This window comes from Ovis aries, chromosome 5 (assembly GCF_016772045.2).
Source record: "Ovis aries strain OAR_USU_Benz2616 breed Rambouillet chromosome 5, ARS-UI_Ramb_v3.0, whole genome shotgun sequence".
Classification (NCBI taxonomy): domain Eukaryota; kingdom Metazoa; phylum Chordata; class Mammalia; order Artiodactyla; family Bovidae; genus Ovis; species Ovis aries.
Genome location: NC_056058.1, coordinates 17,840,048 through 17,855,596, shown reverse-complemented (window position 1 = coordinate 17,855,596; position 15,549 = coordinate 17,840,048). Strand labels below are relative to the sequence as shown.

Below are 15,549 nucleotides of genomic sequence, written 5' to 3'. Positions count from 1 at the left end.
AGCGAGTCAGAGGGACCCTCTTCAGAGCCACATTCCAGACCCAGAGGCTGGGCGACTGGGGGCAGGAGTGGCAAGGACACCTCCAGGCAGGCCCAGAGCAGGCAGGGGGCTGTGACCTGGCAGCATCTCAGGAGCAGCAGAGGGACAGAAAACCCCTCCAAGCCAACTACAGTCGCCTGGACGCCTCTAGCTCTTCAGAGACATCCCCAGCTGAGCCCCAAGATAGGGGCAGCCTCCAACACCCCCCAGGGCTGTAAGGGCCGGGAGCAACAGAGGAAAGATACAAGAGGCCACAGAGGCCATGGTGTCAGCTAACTGCCAGGCAGGCCACCCCCATCCCAGCCAAGCAGAGAAGAGCAGGAGCCAGGGAAGTGGGTTTTATTTCCTTAAGGCTGGCAGCAGGCACATGCTCAGAGCTGTGTGTGTCACACAATGGTGCTTGTGAGGGGCACAGAGTGGGCCCGCCCTGCCCCTTTTTGCCAGCCCCACAGCCAGGCTCCAATGTCCTCCTCAGCCCTGCAGGGTGTTATAGCCTGAGCCCTGCCAGGGCCACAGGTGAAGTGCCACCCACCTGCCCACCCATTCCTCCCCGCATATGGCCTTGGCTGGCCTCTGCTGCGAGGACTCCTCTCGGACTAAGGGCGGGGGGCTGCATAAGGGCCCCTGGATTAACACAACGGCAGCAGGGAACTCCGCTGGAGCTCAGCATGGCCACAGCTGGGACCCAGGTTTTGCTGAAGCCTGGTTCTTAGGGCACATTCTCTGGACCGTGCTGCAGGGCAGCACCTAGTGGCAAAAAGCAGCATTGCCACGGAGACCACAGGGCGCCTTCTCCAGCAGCTGCACGGAACGCAGGAAGGTGGGGCAGGCTGTAAGGGACCATGGGGCTCTCCAGGTAGGGGATGCTGGTAACAAGGGTCCCTAGCAGTTACTCCAGGGCGTCCACTAGAGAGATGCTGATCCAAGGGTAGCACTGGCGAAGGGAGTATGATAGGGTGGGGCTAGGGATGAGGCGGGGTTGGGACCCTGCTGAAGGCTCTAAGCGTTGTCAGGGAGCTGAAGAGACGGGGAGGTTCCAGGGCTCTTCACCCCCTTCCCCACGGGAGGCCTGCCTTGGCAAGAAGTGGAGACTCAGCCTTGCAGATACTTCCTTTACCGCACCTGGGCCCTGGGCCCTGGCACCACCACCCCCTGCAACACAGCCCCCAGACTGACACCTCCTCAAGGGCTGGGGGCACTGAAAGGGGCTGGGGGATCTGGATCAGAGGCCCTTCCACCACTGACTCTGGAGGAGCAGTTTCTCTTCTTCAGAGTGGAGGAGCCAGGGTGTCAAGCAGAGGCTCTCCCTCAGTTCTGAGCCCCAGGACATTCACAGACAGCCGCCATGCCCCCGCACCGAGATTCCACACCCTTGGACCAAATAGAGAGCCTGGGGCTGCCGGCCAGGCTCTGAACATGAAGGCTGCCAGCCCAACCCGGGGCGGGTGTGAGGCATGTGTGTCCACCGTGGCCAGTTTCGTGGATGTGCCGCCCCTCGCAAGAGGCCCTGAGGTGATGCTGCCCTGGAGGCTCCCTGAGTGGAGCCACACGAGGGAGGGAGGGGCTAGGCTGGGGGCACTAGGGCGGTGCAGAGAAGACCCAGACAAGCCCCCTCCTCTGGGGTGGAGCCGGGCCAAGCCGTCCCTGGGCCGTGGATTCCCGGGCCCCATGGAGCACATCCTGCCTCCAGTTCCTGGGCGCTGCGGGGCCACATCGGGGCGATGGGGTCTGCCACGGCCGAGGATGCCACACCCTGGGCAGCCCTAGCGGAGACTGCACTCCCCCTCCTGCAGCTTCTCCTGCTCCATGGCACGCACCAGATCCTGCACGAACCGCATCTCAGAGGCCACCTGCTTGGCCAGTGCCTCGTAGCGGTTCTCCAGGCGGCTAAAGCGGCGCTTGAGCCCACTGGCCCCGAGCAGGGCCCCCTTGGCCTCCTCCTGTGCCTGCCGCTGCAGCGCCTCCGTCTTGTGCAGCTCCTGGCGCAGCCGCCGCAGGTCCTGGCCTAGGCTCTCATTCTCCTCACGGTACCAGGCCTCCTTCTCCTCGTAGATGGCCGTCAGCGCCTCAAGGTCCTCATGGAACAGGCGTCGGCTGTGCTCCAGCCCGCGCAGGCCCTCCTCGGCTGCCGCCACCTCCTCCAGCACTTTGGAGAAGCGCTCGAAGTTGATGTAGGTGTTGTTGGGGGGCATGCTCGAGTGTGACTTGATGGTGTACTCCTTGAGGCGTGCCGTCTTCAGGCGCCGCCGCTCTGGCTTCCGGCCGCTGTCTTCCCGCCGTACATTTCGCCGCCGGATGGCCTGCAGGGGGAGAAGAGGGGAGGAAAGGGCGCCTTGGACCAGGGCCGCAGGGCAGCCCCCCGGGCCATGTCTGGCCCTCCACCCACGTTATATTAGCCCATGGCCCTGCCCATCTAAGTACACATGGTCCTGGCACTTTCCCGCTGATGGTTGAGCTGAGACCTGAGGGCAGACCACATGGTCACACCAGAGACCACAGAGCCAGAAGTATTCACTCTGACCCTTGACTGAGGCTGCCAAGCCTGACCTTGGCCTGGAGATGATCCCTTTATGAGAAGTTCTGGGGAGGCCACCCAGAACTGTGCAGAGGGGCTGTGGACTCTAGCCAACAGTTCAATGAGACAACTCCGACACTACACTGACATACACCCTGTGCCCACAGCATCTAGGCCCACTCCGTGGGGACCCTCGCCCATGCTGGGGCTGCTCCCAACTACCATGCCCATGTGGGGGCAGCCCCACCACCTCACCTTGATCCAGGAATGCTCCAGGCTCTGGGCGATGGTCATTCTCCTCCTGGAAGAGCCCCCAGAACTGGTTAGTTGCATGAGTGCCGCCTTCACTGTCCGCCCCACAGAGAGCAGGAAGGGGTGGTCCACGCTCTCCCCGCTGCAGCTCTGGCTCTCAGCCCTACTTGTGGCTGACTCAGGGCACCTCCCCTGGGCCACCACCCTGAAACCTGGTCCCTGAAGTCACTGTCCAGCCCAGCAGCAAGTTTCTGAAACAACCATGCCAGTACAGGCACAATTAAGGTCTCCCACTCTGCTTGGCCGGCCATAAGGAGCCCATCAAGGGGCTTGGGGATGACGTGGACTCCAGGGTTTCCATGTTTTCCGCTAAGAGCATTGACACCTAATGTTGGGGTCTCATAACTCAGACACCCAGAGGAGGAGCCTGGGGAGGACTACCCCATGGGAGCACCTCTGGGTGAATGAAAGCTCTGTGTTGCCAGCATATTTAGCTCTTTCTAGGGAAAAAAACCAAACAGTAATTTAGAATTTTATATGAAACCTCCTATCCTAAACACTGGCAACAAATGAAAAGCTTTGTAAGAAGCAGCTTCATAGGAGGGCCAGCCTAGGTCTCCCTGTGCTATCTCCGCCCAGAACAGGTGCCATGGCCAACTCCCAGGTACGGGAGTGGCATCTCAGATGGATATATTACTTGTCCTCAGCCACAGCGCCCATTCTGGGGGACTTGCCTGGCCCACCCTGCCCGGCCCAGTGCTCCTACTTGGGGTCTTTGACAAGCAGACGGCGGATGAAGTCCTTGGCCAGCTCGCTGGTGTTGCTGAAGTACTCCTCGTCAAAGTCGTAGTTCACAGCCGAGATGTTGGTCAACGTCTCCTGCTTGGTTTCACCCAGGAATGGGGATGCGCCACTCAGCCTAGGAGACGGACACCAGGCTCAGGGGGGCCAGACAGGTGTGCGGTCACTCCACAACCAGGATGCTGCCCAGGCCACCACCCAGCTCCGCTGTGCCCATGGAGGGGGCAGATGGGGAGGGAGGTTGATGCCAGGCCCCTAGTCACCCTGCATAAACGCGCCCAGCCGCCAACCAGAGGCAGGGAAAATCCACTGCCCAGCCAGTGAGGGGTGCTAAAATGAGTCAGCAAAATCTCTGCAGAACCTCAAAGTATCCCCATAGACTTAGTCTCAGAGGCTTGGTCTCAAAGCCCCTTCCCTGAAGCCTTTAGTAGTTAGAGGCAAAATGGTTAACTGGGGTTGGGGGGCGGTGCTGGTGGTCCTGGCCGACACCACAGACGTCAGGTGTCCTTCCAGTGTGCTGCGCTGAGGCCACACCACCACCCTGCACGGATCTGGACGTGTGATGCTGTGACTTTTTAGGTGAGAGATATGTATAGCTGGTTTTCACTCCCAACTGCAGGCACACAAAACCTTTGTAACTTCCTAAAACCCCAGGCAGGAGCATCTACTGCTATAAAATTTGGTCTTTGTTTCATTTCCTAAAACAACTCCAGAGAATAGAGATAAAAGAAGTGTCTTTTCTTGCTCATGACAAGCCCCTTCCAGCCACACCTGAGTTGGTACCAATGAGGTGTCTGTGGAAAGACCCTAAGGAAAGGGCTGCCAGTTGGGGAGAGCAGTGGGGTCACAGGGATGGATCTTTCATCCTGCCTCTAACCTCCAGGAAGGGGAGGGGCTGGAGGCTGAGTCTAATCTCCAAAGGCCTGTGATTGAATCCACCACACAGAGGAGTTGCCAGCCCGACGAGGAGACAACAGTCCCGGCCCAGAGCCTCGCGTGGTTACTTCACTGCCTTTGGAACTCTCCTGAACGTACTCTCTCCTGCACACACTCACGCAGTTGTCCATCCATCCAGAGCCCCTGAGCACTGCAACAGGTCAGCGCACTGCGGGTCCTGCATTCCACTTGTGACACCTGCACAGAAGCCTCCCGACCCTCCTCCTGACCCAGCAAAGCCCTGGGAGGGCGGGTACTCACAGGATGTAGGTGATGACGCCAATGCTCCTGGAGGATAACACACAGAAGAGATGGAGTCAGCTCAGCCGCAGGCTCAGCACCCCAACCCCCAGAGTCCCAGACTGTCTAGCCAGGTCGGAGGCAGGCCTGTCAGCCCCAGGGACCCTCTCCCTCCAGGGTCTGAACAGCCCCCACCAAGTCCCACCTTCTGTTCCAAGGGTCTCAGGACCAAATACTGAGGCACCTCTGGCCATGGCTGCCTGCTCAGACTCAAAGTGGCCGGGGTGTGGGCAGGGTAGACAGAGCACAAGGGCGCCACAGGCCATGCAGATGTGGAGCCCCTTGAGGCCTCTGTGGCTGACGGCAGACCTGGCAAACTCTTTCCATTAATGTAAAGGGTGAGACAGTGAGTGTTTCAGGCTTTTCGGGCTACAGACAGTCTCCGTCACATATTCGTCTGTTTTTAACAACCCTTCGAAGACCTGAGAACCCTTCCTAGCTCACAAGCCTGGATAGGTCAGCAACCTCTGTCCTAAGGTGATGGTTTGTGTTGTCCCTGACCCATGGCTCCAAGACCAGGAAAAGGGGCTGCACCCCAGCCCGTGGCTGTGACCCGGCAGCTCCTGGGCACAAGGGGAGGGTTCCCTGAGGAGAAGCAACAAGGATGGCCCTGGGCCCACCACCCTCACTCACCACATGTCTGCCTCCAGACCCAGGGGCTCATAGTTGACGATTTCAGGAGCTGCAGGGACAGGGAGACAGGGTCAGGGGCACCCTGGACACGGCCCAGGGGAGTAACAGAGCCCACAGATATGGCTGGCTCTTGGCAGGGAAAGCCAAGGTGGTGATCGTCCCAGGCCTTGAGTCCTCGGTGCCCAGCGCTAGGGATGATGGGAAACCTGAGGCCTGGGGGGCCTGCCTCCCCCTAAGCCAGCTGGAAATGCTCCAGTGCCCCCAGGCCCACCCGTTCCTCACCCACAAACTCCGGGGTCCCAAAGATGTTCTTGAACTCATTCCCTGCCTCGATCTTGTGGGCGATGCCAAAGTCAATGAGCTTGATCCGTGGGTTGGGCACATTCTTGTCCAGGAGCATGATGTTTTCTGGCTGGTTGTGGGGAGAAAGGCAGGGGGATGGACAGGGGCCTCTGAGCCTGCTGGCCCCATGTCTCAGGGAACAGCACTGGCCCAGCCCAGTGTGTGGGGTGTGTGCAGGCTGACTCCCCTCCACAGGTCCAGCCCAGAGCCATCCATCTCCTCAATGCCCCCAGCAGGGACACCCTGGGAGAAAGGAGGTGGACCCTCTCAGCCCTGTCCTCACCCACGCTGGCCAGGCTCCTCCCCGGCTCTATGTTGCGGGCCCAGTGGGCTACCTTGAGGTCGAAGTGGGCGATGCGCTTGGAGTGCAGATAGTGGACACCGTCCAGGATCTGCTTGAGGAACTGGGTAGCCTCGTCCTCGGTCAGTGACTCCTTCTCGGCCAGGAAGTCAAAGAGCTCACCGCCTGAGACCAGCTCGAGGATGAGCACCACATCTGTCCTGTTCTCAAAGATGTCATGCAGTGTGATGATGTTGGGGTGCCGGATCTCCCGCAGGATGTTCACCTCCCGCTCGATCTCCTCTCGGCTCACTCCCCGGCGGCTGGACGACAGGCGGCGCTTCTTGATGAACTTGGCTGCATACTCCTTCCCAGTACCCTTCTGCCGGCACTTCCGCACAATCGCAAACTGTCCGCTGCAGGGACAGATGGGAGGGGAGGAGGAAGCAGGTGCTGAGAGAGATGCAGGACTCTGGGGACCTGGGCCACTCCCCAGGACACTGCGTTCCAACCACCTCAAGAATGCACCCCTGGCAGCAGTGCTCCACATGAGCGCAAACTGGCCCTGAACACAGTGGCTGCCCAGAGTGTGCAGCAGCGAAAGAACCAACATGGTTCCATGTTTACCAAAATGAAGCAGGACCCTATCATGGCAAATCAGGTGGAATTTTTTGCAGTCTTGAAAGATGATTCTTGAGGCACTGAGAGGACAGAGCCCCATGAAGACCTGCTCAGTGAAGACAGCAGCAGAGGAACACAAGGAATGAGGTTATTCTGGGTAAAACAGAAAGGTACAGGATTTCCCTGATGGTCCAGGGGTTGAGAATCCGCCCGTCAATACAGGGGTCACAGGTTCAATTACTGGTTCGGGAAGATCCCACGTGCCATGGGGCAACTAAGCCCAAGTGCCACAACTACTGAGCCCAGGCGCCCCGGAGCCAATGCTCCTTAACAAAAGAAGCCACTGCAATGAGAAGCCTATGCACCACAACTAGAGAGTGGCCCTAACTCACCACAACTAAAGAAAGCCTGAGCAGCAACAAAGACTCTTGTGTTCCTCTGCTGCTGTCTTCACTGAGCAGGTCTTCATGGGGGTCTATCCTCTCAGTGCCTCAAGAATCATCTTTCAAGACTGCAAAAAATTCCACCTGATTTGCCATGATAGGGTCCCGCTTCATTTTGGTAAACATGGAACCATGTTGGTTCTTTTGCTGCTGCACACTCTGGGCAGCCACTGTGTTCAGGACCAGTTTGCGCTCATGTGGAGCACTGCTTCCAGGGGTGCATTCTTGAGGTGGTTGGAACGCACTGTGGGCAGTGAAGAGGGTTTTTTCTTTTTATTAATATTTGCTATGATTCTGCATGATTCAACTTTTCACAGCACATTTCATCACAGTTTAAAATCTAAGAAAAGATAAAAAGCCACTGAGTCCAAAAGAGCTTCAGAGTGAAAGAAGCACACAAGTTTTCACAAGAGAGGAGGGAGGATATGGAGAAACTGGAACCCTGGTGCACGGCTAGTGGGAAAGCCAGACAGGGAAGCTGTGGTGAAAACTGTCTGGAGGTTCCTTAAAACCTTAAAAATGGAGTTACCTTCAGACCTAGGAATTCCACTCTACAAAAACTTGTACACAAATGTTCACAGCACCATCATTCACAGCAGTCATTAGGTAGAGATAAATGCCGATCAGGGGATACAGCATACACAAAATGTGGTCCCTCCACACACAGGAGCATTATTCAGTCCTGAAAAGGGGGGAAGCCCTGACACTTGCTACAATGTGGATGGACCCTGAGAATATGATGCTCAGTGAGAGAAACAGATGCAGAAGGACACTCAGTGTATAATCCACAATCCACTGATGTGAAACATCTAGAACAGGCCAGAGAGTAGGTTTCTGGTTGTCAGGGGCTGAGGAGGCGATGAGGGTGACTGACCAGGGGGACGGAGCTCCTTTGGGGATGATGAAAACGTTCTGAGATTGTTTAATGGTGATGGCTGAAAAACTCTGACTATATGGAAGATCGTTAAGTTATACAGTTTAATAGAGTAAACAGTATGGTGTGTGAATTATATCTCAAGACAGCTGTTATTCGAAGAGAAGGAAACTATTTACTGTCCTTCAGGGAGCTGTCCAATGTCCAAATTCTTTTGCTGTCTAGGAACTTAGCTATGTTAACTTTCTTTCACTCACGAGTTGAGTGAAAAAGGCCAGAGGATAATTATTTTAAGCTTTACAGGCCATATGGTCTCTGTCACAATTTGTGTGTGTTTTTACAACCCTTTAAAAAAGTAAAAAACCATCCTATGTTCATCAGTGGACCATACTGAACTAGGCGAGGGCTGGACGTGGCCCACTGGCTATGGGCCACGCAAAAGCAGACTAAGTCTAAGACAGAAGGCACACAAGGGACCTCAACCAGGTCCCACCAGGGGCCAAGAGAAAGGGGACAAGGTGACTCTGTGACAACTCTCAGAAATGGGACCCCGTGGGTAGAGGAAGGAGTGGCAGAGATGGGCCCTGGGGACAGGGGGGATCTCTTCAGTTGGTGATAGCACAGACAGGACAGGCAGAACAAGAAACAGATGAGTGAGGGTGTCTTTGCCCAGCGAGCCGGGTCTTCAGAAAAACCAAGGGACCCAGTAAGTGGACCTTACTAAGACGCTCTGTACCAGATGCAGCTGGCAAGCATCTAAAGCCGCTGTGCACATGAGCATCAAGGCACAAAGGCCCCACGGCGGCTACTGCAGACATGCTCTGTGCCCACTCAGGCAGGCAAGGTCAACATAGGCAGGTGGGAAGTGCAAACTATCTCCCATCAAGATGAGCTAAATAATGGTCCACGTCTGAACCCCTGGGACCTATGGGCGTGCCACCTCACAGGGCAGAGGGCCTCTGAAGACAGAATTAAGGTCCCTGAGATGGGGACGACTCTGGACTCCCCAGTGGTCCCAGTGTTATCACAGGGTCCTCGTAAGAGGGAGGCAGGAGGGTCAGAGGCAGAGAGAGATGGGAGATGTTGTGCTGCTGCCTGTGAGGATGGAGGGAGGGGCCGCGAGCCAGGGATGCAGTGCCTCTAGAAGCTGGAAGAGGCAGGAGCCTCCAGAGGGACCAGCCTAGCAGATTGATTTTAGACTCCTGACTCCCAGACCTTGACGTAAAACATGGGTATTCTTCTCAGCCACTAAATTGTGGTAATTTGTTACAGCAGCAACAGGAAACTCATACACTAGTCTAAAAGCCAAGAGCACAGTCAGACGAGAAATGGCATGTGTCCCTGATCAGGCCTCCCCCCAATCCCTTAAATCCACCACAATGGTCCCCTGGGTACGTTCTGCTCCCGCCCCCATCAACATCTTAGCTAACACTCCTCATTTCTGAAATGTCTTTCCTTCTCCCCTCTGCCTACATCAACCAAGCAAATTCTTCCAGGTCCACCTCCCACCCAACAATGACACTCCGACAGTAATTACATCAAATGCCACGTGTTTGCTGCCTACTGGGAACACTCTAGGCCGGAATGTGTGACCTGATTCTCAAATACAAGGATTTCTTCCCCTCTAGTTTTATTCCAAGATGAATCAAAAAACTAACAAAGAGTTCATGGCAGGAGGGAGGTGAAACTTTCCTGGTCGTCTAGTGGCTAAGACTCTGCACGCCAATGCAGGGACCCCTGGTCTAAGAACTAGATCCCACACGCTGCAATGAGGATCAAGGAGTCCACGTGCTGCAACTGTAAGTAAGACCTGGCAGAGCCAAATAAATAATATATTCTCTTTAAAAAAAAAAATTTAATGGGAAGGGAAACCAAGACACTATTAGTGCTAAATTGTGTCCCCAAAAATCCTAATCCCTAGGACCCCAAAATCTGACTACTGTGATTTAGGGCCTTTGAAGAGGTAATTTAGTAAAAATGAGGTCACTGGTGCTAAGTTGCTCAGTTGTGTCTGACTCTCTGCGACCCCATGGACTGTAGCCCAGCGCCTCTTGTCCATGAGATTCTCCAGGCAATACTGGAGTGGGTTGCCATTTCCTCCTCCGGGGAATCGTCCCAACCCAGGGATCAAACCTGCATCTCCAGCACTGGCAGGCGGATTCTTTACCACTGAGCCACCAGGGAGCCCGAGGTCACTGGGGTGGGTCTTAATCCAACAGGGTTTGGTGTCCTTGTAAGAGGAGGAGGTCAGGACACAGACTCGCACAGAGGGAGACCACATGAGGATGCAGGGAGAGGGGGGCATCACACACCAATGAGAGAGCCTCAGGGGGCCAGCCTGTGGCACCTTGACCTCTGACACCAGCCTCCAGCAGCCTGAATTAACGGTTGCAGACATGCTCCGTGACACAGAAACCAGGCTGGCGTCCACACTGACCAACCATAGACTAATTTATCTTCCAAGATTGCCCAGGTGACTTGACTTGGGAGAACCCTCCATACACATCCACACAAAAATACTCACTCCCATTTTATTCAGCCCATGACTCCCAGGACAAGGAAACTTGGCTGGGCTTAACTCAAAGCAGAAGCCAAATGCCCACTTCTGGCTCCAGCACACTTGCGCTTTGCGATCAGGAAGGCTTAGTCTCAAGGCCTGAGTCCTGCCCGGCCACTTTCAGTCTACATGGCCTTGGGCAAGCTGGTTTCCTATTCTGAGCCTCAGTTTCTTCATCCACAAAATGGGGATGATAATGGTCCTGCCTGGTAGAGACTTTCACAGATGAATGCGAGTGTAACAAAAAACAGCCCAGGACTCAGATGGCCAAACAACATCTACAACTTCTACAGTTGCAGCACAGTCTGCACAGTGTTCCATGGCATTAATCCTTCACCTCGTGTGTCTCTAAGAATGTTCTGGATCATTACATAGGGCAGTGCTGTCCTTGATGACAGCCACTGGCCACACAGAAGCTGCCCAGCCCATTCAAACTGAGGTGTGCTGTGAGCATACAAGACACACCAGAATTCAAAGGCTTCACATCAAAAACACGTAGTAAACTATTTCATTGAAAATTTTTATAGGAACTTCCCTGGTGGTCCGGTGGCTAAGACTCCATGCTCCCAATCCAGGGGGCCTGGGTTCCATCCCTGGTCAGGGAACTAGATCTTGCATGCCACAACTAAAAAAACCCCAAGTGCTGCAACTAAGACCTGGAGCAGCCAAATAAATAACTATTTTAAAAATAATAATAATAATTTTTATAATGAATGACAACCAAAATGTTAACAGTTTGACCTAACAAGTTAAATAAAACACATTATAATAAAATTATTAAAGTTGACAGTTACTAGAGAATTTCAATAAAATTCCTACATGGCTTGCTTTATACAAGTTGCCATGCTCTTTTTAATGGCTGCATAATATTCTGTTGACAAGGCAGTGGTGCTGTGATGGTCACTGAAAAGGCCCCATCTTCTGTTCACATAAAGTCCTTACAGTGACTCTCCCCATCCCTAGATCTTAGGTCTACATATATGCTATACTCACAGAATTAACTCCTAGGAGTGAAATCGGTGGGTTAAAGGGAACACACATGATAGTTTTATTGACTACTGCCCAGCTACTCTCAGCAGAAGGCCCTAACATTTTCAATAACAGAGTCTGAGCTTTCCGTGGGGGTGGGGGAGATGGCCTGCATTCCCTGCTGCTCTACCAGAGGAAATTCCTAAAGGAGGGACTTCAGAATCCCAAATGAGCCCCACAGGCTCTCTCAGCAAAAGCCTGATGAATGGCTAAGTTATTTACATTCCCTTCTGGTGACATCATGGAGCCGGCCAAGGCAGTTCCGGGAAGGCCAGCCAGCAACAAACTCACCAAATAAGGGTTGAGGCTCGGGAGTAAAAAGGATGGTAGCTGGCAGGTCTGAGGCGGGAGAGCTCCCAGGGGACACTCCCAGGCCCGGCCTGGCAGGAAATCAGCTGCCTGGCTGGATTGGGAAACCTCTGCTCTTTCCCACAAGAATGCTAACAATGGGCCAGGGTGTGGGCCCGGACAGGAGGCCTGAGAAGCTCCACTGCCTCCCACAAGAGAGGTTTAAAGACACAGAGAGACCTTTACCAACATCTGCTGCTCTCATGCCATAGGCCAGGCACTGTATTAGGTGCTGTTTGGACTTGATCATGTTTATTCCCAAAGGAAGTGCACAGGGGATGTCGGAACAAGAATTCCAGGTCCAGAATGGCTGCCTCCAAAGCCCAAACTCATCCCACAGCGCATGATACTGACTCATCCCTGCTTGGGGAGAGCAGGAGAAAGGACAGGAGGAGAGGAGATACCCTAGAAGACCCCACAGTGGGTCGGGTCGCCCCCCCTCCTCAGGGCCCCATCAGAGGGGACTGCTCACCTTCCCAGCTCCTCTCCCATCTCATAGTGGTCTTCCACATCCTCCTGCCTGAATGTTGACATGGTGGCCGGTCTGCCTTCCAGCGTCTTCCACCCCAGTACAAACCTGGTCAGTGGTCTAGGAATAGTACCTCACGGAGTCCTCTCGCTGCGACCCTGGAGGAGACAGAAAAACAGAAAAGGACTGAGATGCCAGTCATTACTTCTGGGTCAAAGGATCGATCAGCATCTCCCAAATAGGTTTCAGATTCACCATGCTGAAATTCCACCTTCCCTGTAGAAGGCACTTGCATTTGGTGGGCAGGGTGCTTTCATGTGTCATCTAATTTAGATACCACACTGCCCCAGGGGTCAGTGTTAGCCAGGCTTGTGCCACTTACACCCCCGTAACTCCCAGGAGCCATGGATCTGTGGTTCTGCACACAACACCCCAGTCTTTTTCTGCCTCTTCCTTCTAGGCTTCTCCCAATCTTATCCATAGCCCCCAAATTCCTATAAGTTCTCCCACTCTTCACACCCCCAAACCCTGGGACACCCTGATTCTCTGCCAGATTTACGACACACTCCCATCTCCCTGTCCCTCAGCAAGCTTAACCCCTCCTCCTCCTTACCCACTGCCCCCACATGCCCTCCCCTCCTCGGCTGGTCACTAAGACCCTCTGCGGCGCTGGGCTTACCCCATTTCTTGCCGCCGCCTTCCTGAATTTACCAGGAACTGAACAATGGCTTCCAAGCTCCTCCAAGGCCCTAACCCATTCTTGCTCCCTCTGACCTCCGCCGTGCTAGCAAAGTTAACTTCCTCCTCCCCCTTCCTCGAAGACACCTCTTTCAAGTTTCAAAGGCCCCCGCCCCAAGCTCCACACCCACAACGGAACCCCGCAAAGGGCCACATCTGAGTCTCCTCCATGATCCTTCGCCCCCAACCTTCTCACAAGCTCCAAGGCAGACCCCTACGGCTTCCTTCAGAGACGCAGCCAAGAGTCCCCCAATCCCCAACGTCCCGGCTCCAGCGTCCCAGAGGCCGCCACGCCCCTCACAGGCCCCGGTCCAGATCCTTCTCCTGTTCAGTCATCCCATGGATCCCCAAAAGTACCCCCTACTAAGTCTCCTAGGACGCCCTCCACCGGCAGCCTCGGGCCGAGTCCGCTCCGCACCCTCGACCCCACGCCGCGGACCTGTCCCTCAGCCGCGCTGGCGGGCGCCGCGTCCTCAGGCCCCACCGCCTCAGCCGCCGCGACGCGTCAACCCTTGCGTCGTCAGCGTGCCCGCCAGAGCCCACCCCCGAGAGGTGGATCCCACCCCCTATTGGTCAGCACACACAGCGCTCGTGAATCCCCGCCCATCGCCTCCTTTCAGGCCCCAGCCCACGGGCGTCCGGCCCTCCTCACCAAAATGAGGCCCCACCTTTGGTACAGGCTCGCCTCCCACAGCTGATTGGCTGTAAAGAACGTCGGTCAAATTTACGGAAGTCGACCTCCCGACTTCCGGTCCCTGGACCACCCCGCCCCTTCTCCTCTGACCGGGGTCCTGAAGCTGGGAAGTAGGATGCTGAAGTCCTGCATCCCTGTTCCTGCCTTTCTTGGGCGTGAAATACGCGAACCCTATGCCCAGGTCCGTCTAGTCAAGGCTATGGTTTTTCCTGTGGTCATGTATGGATGTGAGAGTTGGACTGTGAAGAAAGCTGAGCGCCGAAGAATTGATGCTTTTGAACTGTGGTGTTGGAGAAGACTCTTGAGAGTCCCTTGAACTGCAAGGAGATCCAGCCAGTCCATTCTAAAGGAGACCAGTCCTGGGTGTTAACTGGAAGGACTGATGCTATAGCGGAAACTCCAATACTTTGGCCACCTCATGCGAAGAGTTGACTCATTGAAAAAGACTCTGATACGGGGAGGGATTGGGGGCAGGAGAAGGGGACGACAGAGGAGATGGCTGGATGGCATCACCAACTCGATGGACCTGAGTTTGAGTGAACTCCGGGAGTTGGTGATGGACAAGGAGGCCTGGCGTGCTGCGATTCATGGGGTCCCAAAGAGTCGGACACGACTGAGCGACTGAACTGAACTGAACTGATGCCCAGCTCTCTCATGACAGCTCCTGAGGCGGACCCTGGGGCTGCTTCAGTCCCAGGCAGTTTTCTCCTCTGTAAAATGTTCAGTTCAGTCGTTCCTGAACTGAATCAAGCTGGATCTCCTTGCAACCATAGCCTTGACTAGACAGACCTTTGCTGGCAAAGTAATGTCTCTGCTATTTAATATGCTATCTAGGTTGGTCATAACTTTCCTTCCAAGAAGTAAGCGTCTTTTAATTTCATGGCTGCAATCACTGTCTGCAGTGATTTTGGAGCCCTCAAAAATAAAGTCTGACACTGTTTCCACCGTTTCCCATCTATTTCCCATGAAGTGATGGGACCGGATGCCATGATCTTAGTTTTCTGAATGTTGAGCTTTAAGCCAACTTTTTCACTCTCCTCTTTCACTTTCATCAAGAGGCTCTTTAGTTCCTCTTCACTTTCTGTCATAAGGGTGGTGTCATCTGAACATCTGAGGTTATTGATATTTCTCCTGGCAATCTCAATTCAGCTTGTGCTTCTTCCAGCCCAGCATTAGACGGTAAAGTGTCTGCCTGCAATGCAGGAGACCTGGGTTTGATCCCTGGGTCGGGAAGATCCCCTGGAGCAGGAAATGGCAACCCACTCCAGTATTCTTGCCTGGAGGATTCCATGGACTGTAGCCTACCAGGCTCCAGGCTCCAGTCCATGGGATCGCTGAGTCGGACACAACTGAGCAACTTCACTTCACTTCTTCATTCTGCATATAAGTTAAATAAGCAGGGTTGCTAAGTTGCTTCAGTTGTGTTCGATTCTGCATAGCTAGCCAGTCTGCACTGTCCATGAAACTCCAGGCAAGAATACTGGAGTGGGTTGCCATTTTCTCCTCCAGGGAACCTTCCCGACCCAAGGATCAAACCTTCGTCTCAAGTCACTTTGCATTGGCAGGTGGGTTCTTTACCACTAGTGCTAAACCTGGGAAGCTGTTAGCCATATTGCAAATACATAAAGATACGAACTAGGATAGGTGTTGCCATTAAATGCTTGAGGACTGTTTTATG

General features: G+C 54.6%; 1 protein-coding gene across 5 annotated transcripts; it reads right to left on the bottom strand.

Moving 5' to 3' along the window:
• Positions 1-362: 362 nt before the first annotated feature.
• On the bottom strand, positions 363-13,684 carry DAPK3 (death associated protein kinase 3). Of its 5 annotated transcripts, none has more exons than XM_027969865.3 (9): positions 13,119-13,684; positions 12,443-12,597; positions 6,154-6,514; positions 5,759-5,888; positions 5,477-5,525; positions 4,805-4,831; positions 3,573-3,725; positions 2,810-2,855; positions 363-2,339 (listed from the first exon to the last, which is right to left on the bottom strand). In XM_027969865.3, exons 2-9 carry the CDS (start codon positions 12,502-12,504, stop codon positions 1,803-1,805), a joined length of 1,365 nt encoding a protein of 454 aa, XP_027825666.1. In that variant the 5' UTR covers positions 12,505-12,597; positions 13,119-13,684; the 3' UTR covers positions 363-1,802. The 5 variants fall into 5 exon arrangements, with proteins under 5 accessions (XP_027825666.1, XP_027825667.1, XP_042106082.1 ...); XM_027969866.2 differs by having other exon boundaries at positions 13,535-13,684; XM_042250148.1 differs by having other exon boundaries at positions 13,596-13,684.
• Between the last annotated feature and the right edge of the window lie 1,865 nt (positions 13,685-15,549).